Genomic DNA, 16,681 nt, shown 5'->3' with positions numbered 1-16,681 from the left:
ACTTTATTCAACGCCAAGAGCTCACTAAGTAATACGATAAAAGTTTTTCAAAAACTCAATGGAAACCTGTGCATAAATAGAATATTCAAGCTTTAATTAAACACTCACGCCGGTTAGTTGTAAATAATGCTACGCTCACAAAGTTCACCTATCAACGACCACAATAGAGAGTGACCTCTTAATTGAGTACAAGATATTACTCCTTCCCTCCAAAAGTAAATAAATAATGATAAAAATAATCATAATAATGTAAAACATAATATCCATAACAATAATTAAAAAACCGGTGTAGCCGTATGATAGTGAAGATGGCTACTGTTGTACAAAAGCGCTCCTTGCGCGAGCACCTGACCAGAGATCTCACCATCTGACCTCACCAGTGCTTGACCTACAACAATTTGTATCAGACTAACCTTAGATGAAGTCTCAGGCTGACCACATTTAATCACAGATGAACAATTTAGTGATGAAAGTTTTGCTTTCTTTGAGCTTGGTTCCATCAAATCCGTTATGTGGGGCTTTGGAGACTCACTCACTGGAAAAGAAGAGCTGCTACAACGGGCAAGGGGAGAGACAACCGTTGACACTTCTCGGTTTCTGTAAGGCGTAATAAAAAGTGGACGAGGGGCAGACGTACGATGCATTACGTTGGAATTTAAAGGGGTGCTAGTTCTTGGTGGAGGAATATGTTTGGTTTTAAAGCAGCCAGGAGTTGTGGCTCGCAACGGGTTCAACGAGCGAGTGCTGTCTGATCCTCTGAAAAATACAGGAGCAAGTAATAATATCAAGGTTACTACACCCGGTAAACATGCAACTTCACGCAAAAACGTTCCAGTGGGAGAAATGACACGGGTAAATCTTTAGCGAACAATGGCTCATTCATATCGCGAAAAGCTGGTGTTTCAAAACATTGGCGCTTAACTTAGCTTTGACAACACGGAGTTGTTGCGACCCTCCCTTAATGGGGTGGTTCGGCAAGTATGCGTTGAAGAGAGGATATAGAGGTGCTATATCATGACCAAGCCACAAAATGACGCATGCAATTGCTCCACCAATCAAGAAATATTACAAAGTCCTAATTCGATATCCAGTTGTTGTAGAGGAGTGAAGTACAATTCAGGAAATGATCAAGAGAAATTCATTTTAGCCAAGTGCATAGAACGAAGCTGACTTGAAAGTGCTAGCACGATTGCCCTCAGAATTGTGCAGTACGAGTTCCTAAGTGAAGCAATTTTCAAATAAGTGTCGAAAGGATTGCATCTGTTTTGCTTCAGTATGCTTGGTAACTGGTCGAGAAAATTCTCACCATATGACAACAAGTCATATGCAAAACTAACACTAATCACAAACAAGTCACCGGTGTTCATCGTGTGCTTGTTTCTACTTCGAGTTCTCATCCGCAGATATTTTCCTGTCTTCTGATTGGCCTATATGATTACTATGGTTTTCGTTATACGAAATTCAATTGTTCACTCAGGCACAGTCTCCTGTACCTTCCGCGTTTTTCTTATTGAAACAGTTATATCCTTTATACCTTGGTGTAAACGTGTTTTCGACTGTGGCCAGACGCGCCCGCAAAGGAGCATGAAGGTGTACCCTCCGATCATGGAAAACACCTGACCAAAATAGAAATTGAAAAGGGAAAACAGTTAACCACAGAGAGAAAAAGAGAATTGAGAACAGCCAAAGAAATGCGCTAACATAACAGGTTGTAAGAATAGGTATGCCTGAAGGGTTTTAACCAAAGTCAAGAAAATACCTGATGGTGTTGTTGAACAAGGTTTCAATCCACTCCGAGTTTCTTTATGATTTCTGTTTACCACGTCTTCGCCACACCTTTGCTGTTATAGTGTAAAGAAAAAAAAGTGAAAAATACAAAAAGGTTCGCACTTCAGTAATTTTCATAGATAGATTAAAAGAATACAAGCTTAAATCGCCGAAATACATTAACATAAGCATGGAAAGCCAACTGTTTGGAACTTTTCCTGTGCTGATCGTTTGCTCCTCAAGAAATGAATGAACTCTGATTAAATGAACAAAAACAGAACATATGAAACGAACAAAATCACTTTTTACTCAAAAAGCGTCTCTAAGCTTAATAAGGCATCGTTATATGTCCTTCTAAACAAAGATCGAGCACGATATCGCTCATATTTTCTACGTACATAGCTGTCTGAAGACATGTACTCATGCGTGTAGTGGAGAAACAACCGAATAACATCACTTACTAGTGTTGAGTGGCGTCTTTGAAAGTCTTCCTTAGAATCAGAAGACAACCCTGTGTATAGCAAAAATAGGAGAGCAGTTGAATAATTTTCATCCGGTCCCACCTCATTTTCCAACAATTATCGTTCAGAGATCCTATATTTTTCCTAATCAAAAGTAAAAAAAATCTCTAAAGTGATTGGTTATCACCAGCCCGATTTGAGCACTAATAGGACCGAGTTAACTGTTGTCGTTTTTTTTTTTATGAAAACGTTTAACAGACGTCTATTTTCTATCTCAATTTTTGTTATAGTTTTGACTAATTGATAACAGAACTTCGTGTCGTGTCGAAGGAAAATAGAACATGAGGTTTGTAACAAGCCACAAATTCGTTTACCTTTAGCACTTCCTGTCATTGAAACTGGACTTGTTCTCAATGAGTCCCATGCAATAGTAACCTTGTCGTATTCTGAGACATCCAGAGAAGATTCATACGCCAGAAGGGCTTCAGAACTTTCGAGAATCTCACGGGACACCGCATCATCTTGTTCATTTGAGCAGCGTCCGTCACGTGAAGGCGTGGAACTTCCAAGAAACATCGCAGGTACAAGGTGACCGTCGCTGATTGCACAATCTGTATCTTGATTAAGCAGTTTCCATTTGTCCATTCCTTTAAATGAGGAGTCATTTAATACTCCCTCTGTTCCTGTCCTAGATTTTATAACATCATTCTCAATGCTAGCTATAGTGTCTTTTGCCTTTGCGAGTGCTGATTCCGAGATCTGTACCGTTTTACCATTTGCGGTTTGAAAACCAGAAAAACCTGAAGCACTGGATACGTTTGCGCTGCATTCAGAAAAACAATTTGTGGACTCACTGCCGTCTATGTTTCTCGGAAGAGGTTGATCAACCTTCTCTTTGTCTCTGTGAATAAAATTGTCAATCTCTTGCATTACAACCGTTCCTTTCTTCATCGACTCCACAGATAGTTTTACTTTCTGGCCACCGGCAGTTTGGAAATCAGAAAAGCCAGTTGACGGTGCAGTGGTCTCCTTGTTTCGATGAAAGGAATCGTCTATCTGCTGCATTATGGCCGCCCCTTTTTCCACTGACTCCTTAGATAGCTTCACTTTTTGGCCACTGGCGGTTTGAAAACCAGAAAAGGCATTTGGAGGTGCAGTAGTCTCCATGTTTTGCTGTAGAGAATTATCAATCTGCTGCATTATTGCCGCTCCTTTCTTCAGTGACTCCGCAGATATATTCACTTGCTGTCCACTAGCAGTATGGAAACCAGAAAAGGCGTTTGGAGGTGCAATGGTGTCCCTGTTATGCTTAATGGAATTGTCAATCTGCTGCATTATGGCTGCCCCTTTCTCCATTGACTCCTCAGATAGTTTCACTTTATGGCCACTAGCAGTTTGAAAAGCAGAAAACGCATTTGGTGGTGCAGTAGTCTCTCTGTTGCCCTGAACAGAATTATCAATCTGCTGTAATATGGCCGCGCCTTTCTCCATTGACTCCGCAGATATTTCAACTCGCTGCCCACTAGCAGTTTGGAAACCAGAAAACGCATTTGGTGGTACAGTGGTCTCCCTGTTGCCCTGAATAGAATTATCAATCTGCTGTATTATGGCCGCTCCTTTCTCCATTGACTCCGCAGATATTTTCACTCGCTGCCCACGGGCAGTTTGGAAACCAGAAAAGGCATTTGGTTGTGCAGTGGTCTCCCTGTTGCCCTGAATAGAATTATCAATCTGCTGTAATATGGCCGCTCCTTTCTCCATTGACTCCGCAGATATTTTCACTCGCTGCCCACTTGCAGTTTTGAAACCAGAAAAGGCATTTGGTGGTGCAGTGGTCTCACTGTTTTGCTGAATGGAATTGTCACTCTGGTGCGCTATGGCCGTCCCTTTCTCAATTGAATCCTCAGATAGTTTCACTTTATGGCCACTGGCAGTTTGGAAACCAGAAAAGGCATTTGGTGGTGTAGTAATCTCTCTGTTTTGCTGAATGGATTCGTCAATCTGGTGCACTATGGCCGCCCCTTTCTTCATTGACTCCTCAGATAGTTTCACTTTATGGCCACTAGCAGTTTGAAAACCAGAAAAGGAATTTGCTGGTGCAGTAGTGTCCCTGTTTTGCTGAAGGGAATTATTAATCTGCTGTATTATGGCCGCACCTTTCTCCGTTGACTCCGCAGATAGTTTCATCAGCTGGCCACTTGCAGTTTGGAGACCAGAAGAGGCATGTGGTGGTGCAGTGGCCTCCCTGTTTTGCTGAAGGGAATTATCAATCTGCTGCATTATGACCGCTCCTCTCTCCATTGACTCCGCAGATAGTTTCACCAGCTGGCCACTGGCAGTTTGGAAACCAGAAAAGGCAGTTGGAGGGGCAATGCGTTCCCCGCTTTGCATCTTTGTGCAGAGTTCAGTGGTTTCCTTCGAGACAGAGATAGACTTATCAATTGCAAATTCAGGGAGAATTTCTTTTAAAACATTTCCATTGCACTCTAAGGAGTATTTTTCATTACAATGCTTATGTCTCACATCACAAGAGTTGTTGACTGCACTTTTCGTGTTAAGTTCACGCTCCTCCACTTTGTCGCTCTCCCAGCTGATAGCGATCAAGGAGTCTCGTCTTTTGCGCTTGAAGTCATTCAACAAGTCTTCAAGTAACGAATCATTAACATTTTCAAAATGCTTATTTACAGAATCACCCACGACGTACGCGGGACTCTGCAAAGTTAGGTCCTTATTTTCTGTTTCACCAGCACGTATTGTAGAAAAATTCTTCTTTGAGTGGTCCTTCAGAAGCACATTTTCACGTTTTTCCTCAATCAGTAAGAACGCGGCTGAAGCAAAATCAGGATCATCATTCCCATTGACAGGTGCTTCAGTCACAGAACTAGAGAACGAGGCAATCCTGTGAGGTTCAGTGCAACACTTTTCTTGGAGACGAGGTTCATCACTTTTTGCTTTCTTTAAAAGAGGAATTTCCTCTTTATTACCAAAATCGTAATCGATGTTATCAGCTGGAGCGAGCTGGTTCACTGGAGCTCCTTCCCCTCTTTCCATAGGGAAATATTGCTCCTTCTTTGACTTTTTAATTCCCTCGTCATATACAATATCTTTCATATCGATGTCAACTCCACTTAGGGTTTTCCTTGCTTTCTGCATTGCAGATCGAGATATATGAATTTGGTCGCCGCTAGCAGTCGAAAACCCACAAAATCCAGGCGGCACAGACGATTGTACTATCTCAAAACCAGAAAGGTTTTCGTCGCTTGCGATAGTCTCACCAACTCTCTGCGGCAAGCTTATATCCTTTAAGCAAGAGGTGACGCCATTATTTTGTGTTGCGTTACATGACATACTAATCTCAGGCTGTAAATGTCGTTTTACTTGCTTATCATCACCCTCACACAAACCTAACAATTCGTCAATCTCTTTAATGGTAGCTTTCGCTTTCTCCAAAGCTTCGGAGGATACCGACACGTGTTTTCCACTCGCTGTTTTGAAACCTTCAAAGCATGAAATAGTTCCATTCGTGACGGACGTAACATTGTCATACTCGCTCGTAACGTAAACATCTTTCGTTTCGGGAGAAAATCTTCCGAAATATTGACAATTGTCGGTTTGTATAGGTGAAAACTCGCTGATCTGAGGTCCGTGCAACGCGGTTATTTTAAATTTCCCTGCCTTGATGGAATTATTTTCCCAGATTTGGTTATCCTCTCCAAACATCTCGTCCGCCATCGATGGGTACTTGTGCTCATCAAGCGGGGCTACAGCACTACTTTGTGATGCATCCGAAATCTTTCTTGTGTTCCCATTAACAGGCTCTAATTCTGCCTTCTCTGTAGGCCACAATAAGGGCTCATTGTTGCCATCACAACAAACAAGCTTTCCTGTCTTCACGCTTTCTGTCACGTCCTCTTTTTCTAGATGCGCTCTCGACGCCCCCGGTGGAGGAGAACAAATGGATTCCATTGGAAATTGAGTGAGGGCATCCATGTCATAAAGGACATCGTCTTTTTCCTTGCTATTCACGGTGGGAGATGATTTCAAAGCGTTATCACCTTTGCAAAACGCACTCATTTCCTCAAACTTAAGTTTTTCCGAAAGAGGCAGTTCAATATTACCATCACAGCTGTTGAGGGTGGTATAAGAGGCTATATCTCCATGCGTTTCACAGTTCACTGAACCTTTTGCTTCTTTAATCCTAGGATTTTCCTCTTTGGCAGGTAGTGAAAAATCATCATTTGTAACAGATCTTCTAGCACTCTTTTTTATGTGAAGTTCAGCAACTTGACTCGCTGAGGGATAAGAGAATCGTTTTGTTCGAGCTGAGCGACGAATTCCGGGTACTTTGCAGAATGACCTTTTTCTTAAGTAGTTACCATGACCATGCAATGATCCACCGGTAGTCTCACCAGATATGGTGATATTGTTTTCACCCAGATTTTGCAATGTGTTTCCATTTCTTGGGATTTGAGCAGTCTCTTGGATGTAATTGGTTGGCTGGGAGACAGTGCTATTAATCAATTCATCGTCGGTGTTCTGTGACTGAGGGTTTAAACTCACGGACAATGATGAACCTATAAGAACAAGTAGCCACTATGAAAAAAACTGTTTAATTCGGTTCAATTTATAAACTAAGAGGTGGCGAACAATTTTTGGGAATCAACGGTATAAAAATGATATTTTTTTTCCCTTTAACTATGTTCCTTACGCACACTAGACTAACCCCATCTATGGGGCGGTGATTGAGGCGTTGAAGTTGCCGAAGGAAGGCGGGAAGGGGTTAGCTATAATTCAAAAGGAGCAAGTGCGAAGAAAACTGAAGCCTTCCCAAGGTAATTACTCAGAAGAAAGTGTATCAACTGATATATTTAGAGTCAGAAACTGGCAGCCTCGTTTCTGTCTTTTACGTCAAACCCAAGAAATAAAAGGGCTTCGACGTCTTGCTGGCAGGAGTAACACTTTAAGTCGTGTACCTTGGTTTACATTTCAAAGTCTGCGTTTTTAAGATTTGCCATGTCCATTTGCCATGCCTCACAATAATGCATTACAATAGTATTGTGTGTAATAAAAACGTAAAGAAGTGACAGAAAAGGACGTTATGACCTGGTGCTGCCCAAGAAATTTTACAAGTTCAAGGGAATTAGGTCGAAATATTTTCTTAGTGTTGGTTGAGTCGTTGAAAATTACAAATTATAAAAAGGAGACTTTTACGTAACAGGTTTCCGGAGTAGACGAAGGGTAAAGAAAAAATACTACTGAGGAAGGAGGATAGTTAACAGAGATGGAGCTCGAAAGGTCTATACCAAGCCTCTAGTGAGCTTGGTAAGACGCACTACTCATGACCACTTCTTATGGTCTGCTTTAGACAGTTTTGTTTGACATCATATGAGCTTCGTAGATATGAATAACCGAATAACCTTAAATAATTTTTAATCTATGTCAATGTTTTCTCCAAAAAAGAGTGCACCAAAAAAGATAAAAACCAAAACCAAAAAAAGAGAATAAATAAGAGAAGCATAGAAAATATAAAAAAAAACAGAGCTGATCTAATTGTTTTTACAAGTTGACTCACATTTCAATGTTTTTTTTAAACCTCTCAGCTTAAGTTCAACCAATTAGGCATAAAGACGTTTACAGAGAAAACTGTCTACCGTCGCCATGCAGGATATTTACATTAATAACACATAAAATACACCTAATCATAAAGCCTGCAAGCGGAAACAGATGTTCGCCGTCGCTGGAGTGTAAACCACGCAGAGATAAGTTTTTTCGGGTGATCGGCGTATTTATCATCATAGTCATGACTCATCTAGCGTCCGTATGCTTGTTACTTGCTGTAGTGCTGTTTTCAACATTTTGTGCTGAATCTCGACGTTTAAGGCTTTTGCCAGGCGAAGGTAAGGGCGGGGTATTTTAAAAGCTTTATTTGCTGCTTAGCAAAACCGCGTTCAAGACACAAAGGCTCATAGATAACGCTGGAAATACATTTCTTTTTCTTTTTCGGTTAAAAAAAAAAAGCACAAAGAGCAAATTCGCGGTCCATCGACTGCCTTCTTTTAAATTACCGATCTTAAGAGTTCACATCATCATCGCAGAGACTACAACGCCATGAAACTCAATGGTCCGTTTATCTTTGATATCAAATTTGTCAACATCGATTTACGGAATTTTTTTTTTCCTTTTTCATTAAAACGGGTTTCATCTAAGCCATTACCGTTTCACGGAAATTTCCCATGCAGTTTCTTTACCAAGCACTATATTTTTGAGTCGCATTTTTACATCTGCCTCATAAATAGCTTGAGAATATTTATATTATAAACGGTAATGTGAGCAGAACTGTTTTAAGTTCAAAAGTTACTTCCAGTATTTTGAGCAAATTCGACAACAGTGAGGCTAGTTTTGAAATAAGAGAGAAATCTCTCCACCAAATACAATACTTGTTTTTTCTCCTCGTTTGATAAATTCAAGAAATTGCCTTCCGCGTGAAGAATATTCATCACGTCATGGACGTTAAACAATCAATTTAAAAAAACTGATCATAGCTTTATAGGTACGGGAACAAATGCCCTTATTTTAAATGAAAAACTGTTTGCTCAGTGGATGAATTTTCTATTACAAGAGAAAACACTGAAAGAAGGAGAAAAGAAAGCTGTGAGTGATGATGAAAATTATTTTCCTTTGAATAATAAAACAATAAAAACTTTCAGTTCATCGACATATATATTAGATTTCGAATCCAGCAGAAATTTGCATTTCAAATGTCTTGGTTTTTCAAGTGACTACTAGTAATAGACAACATCAGAGTGTAGCTCGAGGCGTGCTGTGGTGATTGGCGCCTTATGCACCTGTTGATTTACCACGTTATAACTTTCAAAAAAAAAATGCACCGATATAAAAAGGGATGAATGGTCAACTTTTAAGCGTAAAAGAGTTCACTGAAAGCTTCTGCTTTAAAAAAGCCATTTGTGATACCATCTTTTTCTTACAAATAAAATAGAACTGACCAGAGGTTAATACAAATGCATCGATACATCTCATTTTCAAAGCGTAATTGTGACATTAAAGAATTTTCAAATCGAGCCAATGTCGACAAAGGGTAATTGTTTGGCAGTTTTTCGCTCTGTAGATTCTATTTCGTCTTGAATATGTCATTTTGGAACTCTGCCGGCTACGCTAAACTTTGTCCATAGTCAAGGAAAAGTATTATTTTGAAGCTGCTCTTCTTCAAATGAAAGACACGAAACTCTGCCTTTCAGTATTACTAACTGAAGTAGGAAATAAAGAGCTATACCGGTAGAAATGTTTGGGTTGCAGCTTTAAGAACGAAGTAACTCGAATTATTCTCGATTACAATGCTTGTGCCTTCGAGAGCATCAAAGATTGAATATGTATCCAACAAACACATAGCCAACTTGACATTGTGCGAGCAGCGATGTTCACAAATGATAACGTTACAAAAAGAAGAAAAAGAAAAAATGAGAAAACAGCGAGAGGTACGGATTTTAAAGGAAACCTGAATTTCAAATCAATTTTTAAAAAGTGAAGTTCTTAAAGTAAATATCCGTTATTTACCGGGTGGGAGGTCAGTATGGGAAAAAGCTCTGCTCAAGTTCAAGAGGCTGAAGGCAAGGGCTGCACTCAAGAACGACCGGAGTGACCTCAACTGAAAAATAACTTACTTTTTCAGCTAGTTTGATTTTCTTCCGTTTCGCCAAGAATGGCGCGGGGCTGAGGGGAATTGGGAATTTTATTTTTCTCAAGTTCCACTCTTCTTTCCCGTCTTTCCTTCGCTTCCCCCTGACTTACCAAGAACTTGGAAAGGCTGCTAAAGTCAAACTGTTTCATCACTCGTTTCATTTTAAGGGGTCATCCAGTATCAAGCTTTAGGCAACCAAACCAAGCCCAACTTTTTCAAGTCATGATCGGCTCTATGGAAATCCACTAAAATAGCCGATGAATTAATTTGCCACAACAGTTTTGAATATTTGCATACGTTTACTTCAATTTCCTTATCCATATTTTTTAAATCAAAGATGATGAACTAAAGAAGGTTGGAGTGGATTTCATCAATTTACGTAAGTACCCTAACAAATATCAAATTTGTTAGTAAATCTTTTTGTTCTTCAAATCTTGCAAATTAGCGATAAAACTTTGTAAAATTGCAATCTCGCAAAATCGCAATTTCATCTGCTTGCATTTTTCAAATAGTACACCCTGACTTTAATTGTTGAGAACACGAGACATTTTTTCTTTGCCTTATCGAGATTCAAATAGTTCTTAACATTTTATCTTTCTCCGTAAACGTGATACGCATGTGACAGCCACGTGTGGTAAGTCCACGGTAGGAGGAAGCCGGGTAGTTGCTGGCACGGATGCTTCCTATGGCGAATGGCCCTGGCAAGCGAAGCTTCTAACCGAAGGCACCTTCACATGTGGCGGCTCGCTCATTACTCCATCATGGGTTATGACAGCTGCACATTGCATCTCAAAAGAAGATCCTAGCGTGTACAGCGTAACGCTAGGTGACCTCCACAGAGAGAAACCTGAAGGAACTGAGCAGGAGTTCCCCGTGAAAAAAGTTGTAGTTCATCCCAAATACAATTCACCAGTTGCCGTTAACAACGATATAGCCTTGCTGCAGTTGACGCGATCAGCTACAAGGACATCCTTTGTGAACACAGTATGTTTACCGGATGAGTTCGAAGTGGTGCCCATTGGAACAAAATGTTACATCTCAGGTAAAAATGGATCAAAATTATTTGTGAATATCAATTGAGAGCACCCGTAAGCGCTACTTTTTAAATTACCATTTTATTAAAAGACTCTAGTTAGTCTGCTCCCAAGCAAAGCTTGATTTGACAGTAAAAAATGACGGGAAACCTTCCGCGTTAGGAATGCTGCGAAATGTCAAAGTTCAACCAAGATTTTATTCAAAGAAAAATAATGGAACCAAGCGGAGTTTTCTCCAACACTTGCAGCACATTGTTTTTTTACGATATTTATTGCTCCACAAATTTCTCTTGATAAAGTTTCCATTGAGGAGAAGGTTGTGACAGGTGTTCACTGACACCCCTAATTAGAAAAAGCAAACAACCAGCGAAAATTTCTTCGATAGGTTCAACTGTTTAGATCGTATTTTTTGACAAAGGCAGATGTTAACATGTCAGGGTATCCTTCATTATAGGCTGGGGACAGATGACTCATCCAGACTCTGCTGCTATTAAACTCCAACAAGCCGCCATGCCCGTGGTGTCCAACCGCGTCTGCCAAGCCAAGCATATGGCGTCACCTGTTAGCAGACCAGGGGAGAGTGCTGTAACTTCCGCCATGATTTGTGCAGGAGATGCGGGTAAAACCAAGATCAGTGGTTGCTTCGGTGACAGCGGAGGGCCCTTCGTCTGCCAAAACTCCGCTGGGCGGTGGGTGCAGCAAGGTATTGTGAGCTGGGGGGACACCACATGTACTTCAAAGGCTCACTTTACCGTTTTTGCTCGAGTGAGCGTGTTTCGAAAATGGATCGAGGACCAGCTCAGCGAGTAAATCGATTACGTTCTTCAAACACATTGCTTACCATGTAGTTTCTGATAAGTTAAAACTGTTACGCATTTAAAGGATAGTTTCGAATTATTAAAAGTTTGGAAAGAATAAAGTGATGTACCAGCCAACTGAGGACATCCGTTCTCTTCTTCAGCTGAAGTATCATTGAGACAAGTCATCGTAAACAAAGCAGCTCCTCAGTGTTAAAACAAGGACAGATAGGGGAGGGAAAACTTAAATTGACCAGAAAAAATTAACAAGTAACCTGTCAGTGACGAAAAAGGGTCTCTCTTTCTGTCTGATGCACTGGGGCTTTCAGCTCGTGCAGGGAGATGCACCTACCCAGTAGTTAACGCGTTGCGGCACTTAGCAGTTAGCACAGTTTCGAGTTCAAGTCCAGGGAGGGGGAGGGAGGTATTTACCTGGGCCAAATTAGAAGAGTTAATCCTTATGGTCACATAACGTTACATGAGTGGAAACAATACGTGTAACAGTATCAACCTAATAGAGCCAAACCTGAAAAAAAAGACGTTATTCTGATATTATTGAAAGCAATCAAACGTGTCATACCTAGTCCGGAGGTGCGTGAATCTTTCTCTGCCCCAGAACACAGCTTGTCCGCCTCACGCGCCATGGCCAGTTCAAACGATCTCGATGGTGAACCGAACGAAACATCCGTATCCTCAAGTTCATGATCTAGTTCCTCAGCGTCAATTTTATCGCCTGATGCAGAGTAGACTTTCTTTTCATTCATGTCACACAATTGGTCGGGCAAATAATTGTGCATGTTTGTATCAAGGGGAAGGTTCGTGTCATGGTTCTCAGTTACGCTCTTATCATTCGTCCTGGACGTGTTTATAACTTTGGGGAGATCGCCTTTAAATGACTGCTTTGGGGTGGACTGGGCTAGTACTTGGAAAGGACTCTGACTTTTAGGTGAAAGAAAACTGTTGGGATGGGGTGAATGTATTAAGCTTGGTTTAGCAGATGGTGGAGAAAAGTACGTCATTCTAATAGCAACATCTGCATCAATTGGGCTAGGGGGCCCTTTAGCAGACAACGTAACTTTAGATACCCCTGAAAATCGTTCTGAAAGAGTTATATCACTGCGTTTTGACTCGTCGTGACAAGAATACTCCATAACAAATTCCTCTTCCGCGAGTGAGCTATCGGCTGTCTTCATTCTTGGAGTTGTTCGTAACGTTGAACCCGTAATCCTTAATGGCACCAAAGACTTATCGTCCACTTTAGCTTTGTCCAGAGAGAGTTCCATGGCTTCTAATGACTGATCCGCTAAACATCCTGAGAACAGGACACGGGCAATGCGCTGAAATATAATGCAGTGTTGTGGTAAATGACAACTCGTCAGGTCTTGGTTCTCATTTATGTATTTTCCAGTGGCAGGGCTCCGAACCACCTTCCACTGAGAGACTGGGTATAAGGAGTACGTGCTTGGTTGTTTTATTAGCCTATAAATTACACTTTTTCCTTTCGGCAAGGAGGGTAATCACACAACCTTTTAAATCAACCGCTTAAACTATGCCCTAGATATTTCATGCCTAACATTTAAAGGGCCCTGGCTACTTCACGTACATACCACGCTTCTTTTTAATCACTTAGATTAGCTTTGACTCTCCGCACTGTTTCTGATGAAATATCTCCGTGTCACTTTCATTGTACTGTTTCCCCAAAAATCATTCTCGCATGATCTTATCAATACCAGGAAAATTTCGTTCGAATATCGCCGCACAAGCAACAAAGCCATGTTAAGAAACAGGAATTAATGAAATCACCGTCTACTGCGCAGTTTGAATTTTAGCGATTGAGTATGGAGTAAATTAGAAAAATGGGAGTATGGCGAGGAACAAGATTCTTCCATTTAAACCGTTCGAGTGTCATGTTTCATTCTCAGCGCTTCGTTTCTTTACTCTTTTTTCATAACATTGAAGATCACATGGGTAACAAATGCTTCGCTGAGATATTTGCAAAGTTAATTAATATCTTTTTCTGATAGAGTTTTGCGTACCTTAGGTGGTATTTGCCCTTCTCCTCCCATCACCTTTCCATCGGTGTTCTCACCGTCTACTTGGCCATCAGACGGGTCTGTAAAATGAAAACAAGAATACGATAGAATATGAAGACAAGGCAGTGTCAGAGAAAGCTTTCTTTACAGGTCCACGTTGCAATACTCGCTTGTCTCGTGAAATGGTGAAATTGCGTGTCGCAGCATGTGGCAAGTTGGTTTGCTGACTAGAAAACTAATACCAAACCAATTAAGGCACTGCTTCAGTTCTTTATCAACTGGAAAATGATAAAAGCCCTGAGCCGGTTCAGAAAATTTTGAAAAGATGGCTTTCTTAGCACTTCCTTCAAACAAAGACTCGAAACGTGGCCTTCTCAAAATCCTTTACGGCGGTTTGGTTCTGTCAAACCCCATAGGTTGAGAGCAGTTTACTTTAGATCAGAAATACACTCAAAGAGCATTTTCCAACTTTGAGGCGAATGCTTTACTTGTTGCAATTGGAGTGATAATTGTTTACTGAAAGAAAGTTAATCTGGAACTCAAGCTTTGCTGATTAATAAAACAAGACAACGCCTCAGGCTACATTACACAAGTAAGACAATTTTAGGTTTCCTTCGACCAATCAGATCATCCACCCACACAAGCCACGACAACTGAACCACGCCTGAAGCAATTGTTGGCGGGAAACGAATGGCACTCACAATTTCTAAGTTCTTTGAATAAAATAACACTTAATATTCCATTACCACACTCGAGCGTTATGGAGGAATGCCTTTATCGCAATTGTGTCAAACACGAAACTAAAAACAAGATAATGTAACGTTAGAAAAAACCCTAAATCTAGACGCGTGTTTGTACTTCTACCCTAGACCCAAACGAGAGCTAGCAATTACTTCATTCTGAAGAGTTCTTACTTGAGCTAAACAGCTAACGGCAATTACAATCAATCTTCGAGTACAATTTAAGGATGCAAGCGTGAGATATCAAAAACTTGAATCGATTGATTCCAGGGAAAAAGGAATCTGTCGTTTCAAATTCTTCAAATTTTCCAGGAGATAAGAAGGGCAATATCACTAAATCCAACTCCAAATTCCAAGAGGTAAAATTCTAAAAAAATGTGTGCGAAATAGTGTGGATAAATATAATATTTATATCTTGAGAGTGAAAAGCTGAAAGGGCAGACCGTGGAAGAACAATTGCGCAACCAATTTTCTGGGTCATGAGGCGCACGGCATGCCATCATGCAATGTGGAAAGCACTGCCGCTTTAAATTAGTTTATGCTTTAAACCAGTTCGTGGTTCTTGGAGTTAAAAATAACGAGAAACAAGTGAAGGAAGAACAAAACAAAATGCCTTGTTGCATCGCCGATTTTCGGACTATTAACAGTAACGAAGACAACCCAAGTACAGTGATCGAGAGAGATCTCCTCTCCTTAATGCCACAGCATATTTCTTTGATGCATGCCGCTTGTTAAAACTTATCTATTCAAAACTTAGGCGATGTTTTGACGCCAACATATAATACCCGTGCCGCAGTCTTTTATAATCAAAGAGGCTTACGTTCTCCTTTTCTCTTCCCTGTGAGACTGAGATCTCAAAAGTATAAAAACATAGGACAACCAAGACACTGTAAAAAATTATTTTCCATGTCATCAAATTGGTGTGAAAAGTTGGAAATTTTAGGAACAAATTTTCAAAGTAATTTATTTGAACGGTTTTTAATCCATAACAATGGCTGCGAATGATAAATAATTCACCCGAACTAGAAGAAAAAATTAAGCAGTCACAAGTGAAGATAGAAGTAAAGATAACTCGGTTCATCTTGTGGCAGGTGTATAATTGAACTTAAAAAAAACTCAAACAATTACAGATACATTGTATTGTGCGTGATGGGAGCCAATAATTCTCTTTTTCTCGTTAACGTAGACATGGAGATTTTCAGATTTTCCTACGGGTCTCCGCGTGGAACAGCCGAGGGGTGGGGTTAAAGCGCTTTTACTGTACTTTCCTAAGATTTAATTGTGTTACTCCTCGCATAGTCAAATTTATTCCTCACTCTTATGGTGATAGCCAATCGCTCACTCTCGTTCACAGTACGAAAATTAATGTTGACCTGACTGCAAGGAGTTTATAAATTCTTTGCAGTAAAGTTAAAAGAAACAAAAGGCGGTAATGAGATGAATGGGTATATACTTGGATTCAATTTCCTTTTCTTTCCATTTCACACAGTATTAAGCCTACATATGTCAAGTTACTAAGTCAACAATTTAGATCAATGCTTTGACCTTTTTTTTTTTTTTTTTTTTTTTTTTCCGCGTGCTTTTCATTCAATCCTGGATCCCCAACTGCGTTACAGGTGATCTCCCCGTTATTCTCTAACCGTTATGAGCAACTTCCACCTGCTTAACCGTTGATGCATTTACGGGGATTTAGATTAATTATTTCGAGTTTGTCATTTGTAATCCGTTAAGATTTTTCTCCGTTGTTTTTCATTCTTATTCCATTTTAGTTTACAATAACCTTTTTGGTTTTCCTATCTCAACATTATAAATTCAAAGGTTTTTTTTTCATGTAAAGATCTTTTCATACAGCGTCCAGTTTTGACAACAAATCTCACTCCGTAGCTCTTTTGAACATCAGCTGTTTGGAAATATCCGGTCGAGTTGGGAAGTTATCTTTTTTTGAGTTTATCTCCAAGATAGAGATGATAGCAATATCTTTAAAAATTCACTTCTTACTCTTTTAACAATTTAAAATTTCATAAAGGGTCTCTCGGCCATGTATATGTATAATTCATTTGAGTTCATCGAGATGATTGAGTCACGGACTTCACGAAGTGGAAAAGGATACATTAAATAAAACAGAATCATTTAAAGTATTCATGAACCGTTAC

General features: G+C 40.1%; 2 protein-coding genes across 3 annotated transcripts in view; one reads left to right on the top strand and one right to left on the bottom strand.

Moving 5' to 3' along the window:
• Positions 1-16,681, bottom strand: part of LOC113675091 (uncharacterized) — a 35,054-nt gene that overhangs the window by 10,876 nt on the left and 7,497 nt on the right. For both annotated transcript variants that reach the window (XM_089191945.1, XM_089191946.1), the window contains exons 5-11: positions 13,792-13,868; positions 12,336-13,092; positions 2,603-6,802; positions 2,229-2,278; positions 1,760-1,841; positions 1,535-1,616; positions 414-756 (exon numbers count right to left, since the gene is read on the bottom strand). In XM_089191945.1, the coding sequence (XP_089048071.1) occupies positions 414-756; positions 1,535-1,616; positions 1,760-1,841; positions 2,229-2,278; positions 2,603-6,802; positions 12,336-13,092; positions 13,792-13,868 (5,591 nt within the window). The remainder of the gene's footprint in view (positions 1-413; positions 757-1,534; positions 1,617-1,759; positions 1,842-2,228; positions 2,279-2,602; positions 6,803-12,335; positions 13,093-13,791; positions 13,869-16,681) is intronic.
• Positions 7,897-11,893, top strand: LOC113675090 (chymotrypsinogen B). The gene is made up of 4 exons (XM_027191622.2): positions 7,897-8,125; positions 10,262-10,303; positions 10,550-10,966; positions 11,413-11,893. Exons 1-4 carry the CDS (start codon positions 8,029-8,031, stop codon positions 11,766-11,768), a joined length of 912 nt encoding a protein of 303 aa, XP_027047423.2. The 5' UTR covers positions 7,897-8,028; the 3' UTR covers positions 11,769-11,893.

Source organism: Pocillopora damicornis, chromosome 13 (genome assembly GCF_964200805.1).
Source record: "Pocillopora damicornis chromosome 13, jaPocDami1.2, whole genome shotgun sequence".
Classification (NCBI taxonomy): Eukaryota; Metazoa; Cnidaria; class Anthozoa; order Scleractinia; family Pocilloporidae; genus Pocillopora; species Pocillopora damicornis.
Note: the sequence above shows the minus strand (reverse complement) of the source record. Positions and strands in the feature narration are given on the sequence as shown.

What these genes read in the sequence shown, in the direction of transcription:
- LOC113675090 (XM_027191622.2), top strand. Translation starts at nt 8,029, where the DNA reads ATGACTCATCTAGCGTCCGTATGCTTGTTACTTGCTGTAGTGCTGTTT. An exon ending in AAGGCTTTTGCCAGGCGAAG is followed by an intron (nt 8,126 to 10,261) that starts GTAAGGGCGGGG and finishes TTTAAATCAAAG; the next exon opens with ATGATGAACTAAAGAAGGTT. An exon ending in AGTGGATTTCATCAATTTAC is followed by an intron (nt 10,304 to 10,549) that starts GTAAGTACCCTA and finishes CGCATGTGACAG; the next exon opens with CCACGTGTGGTAAGTCCACG.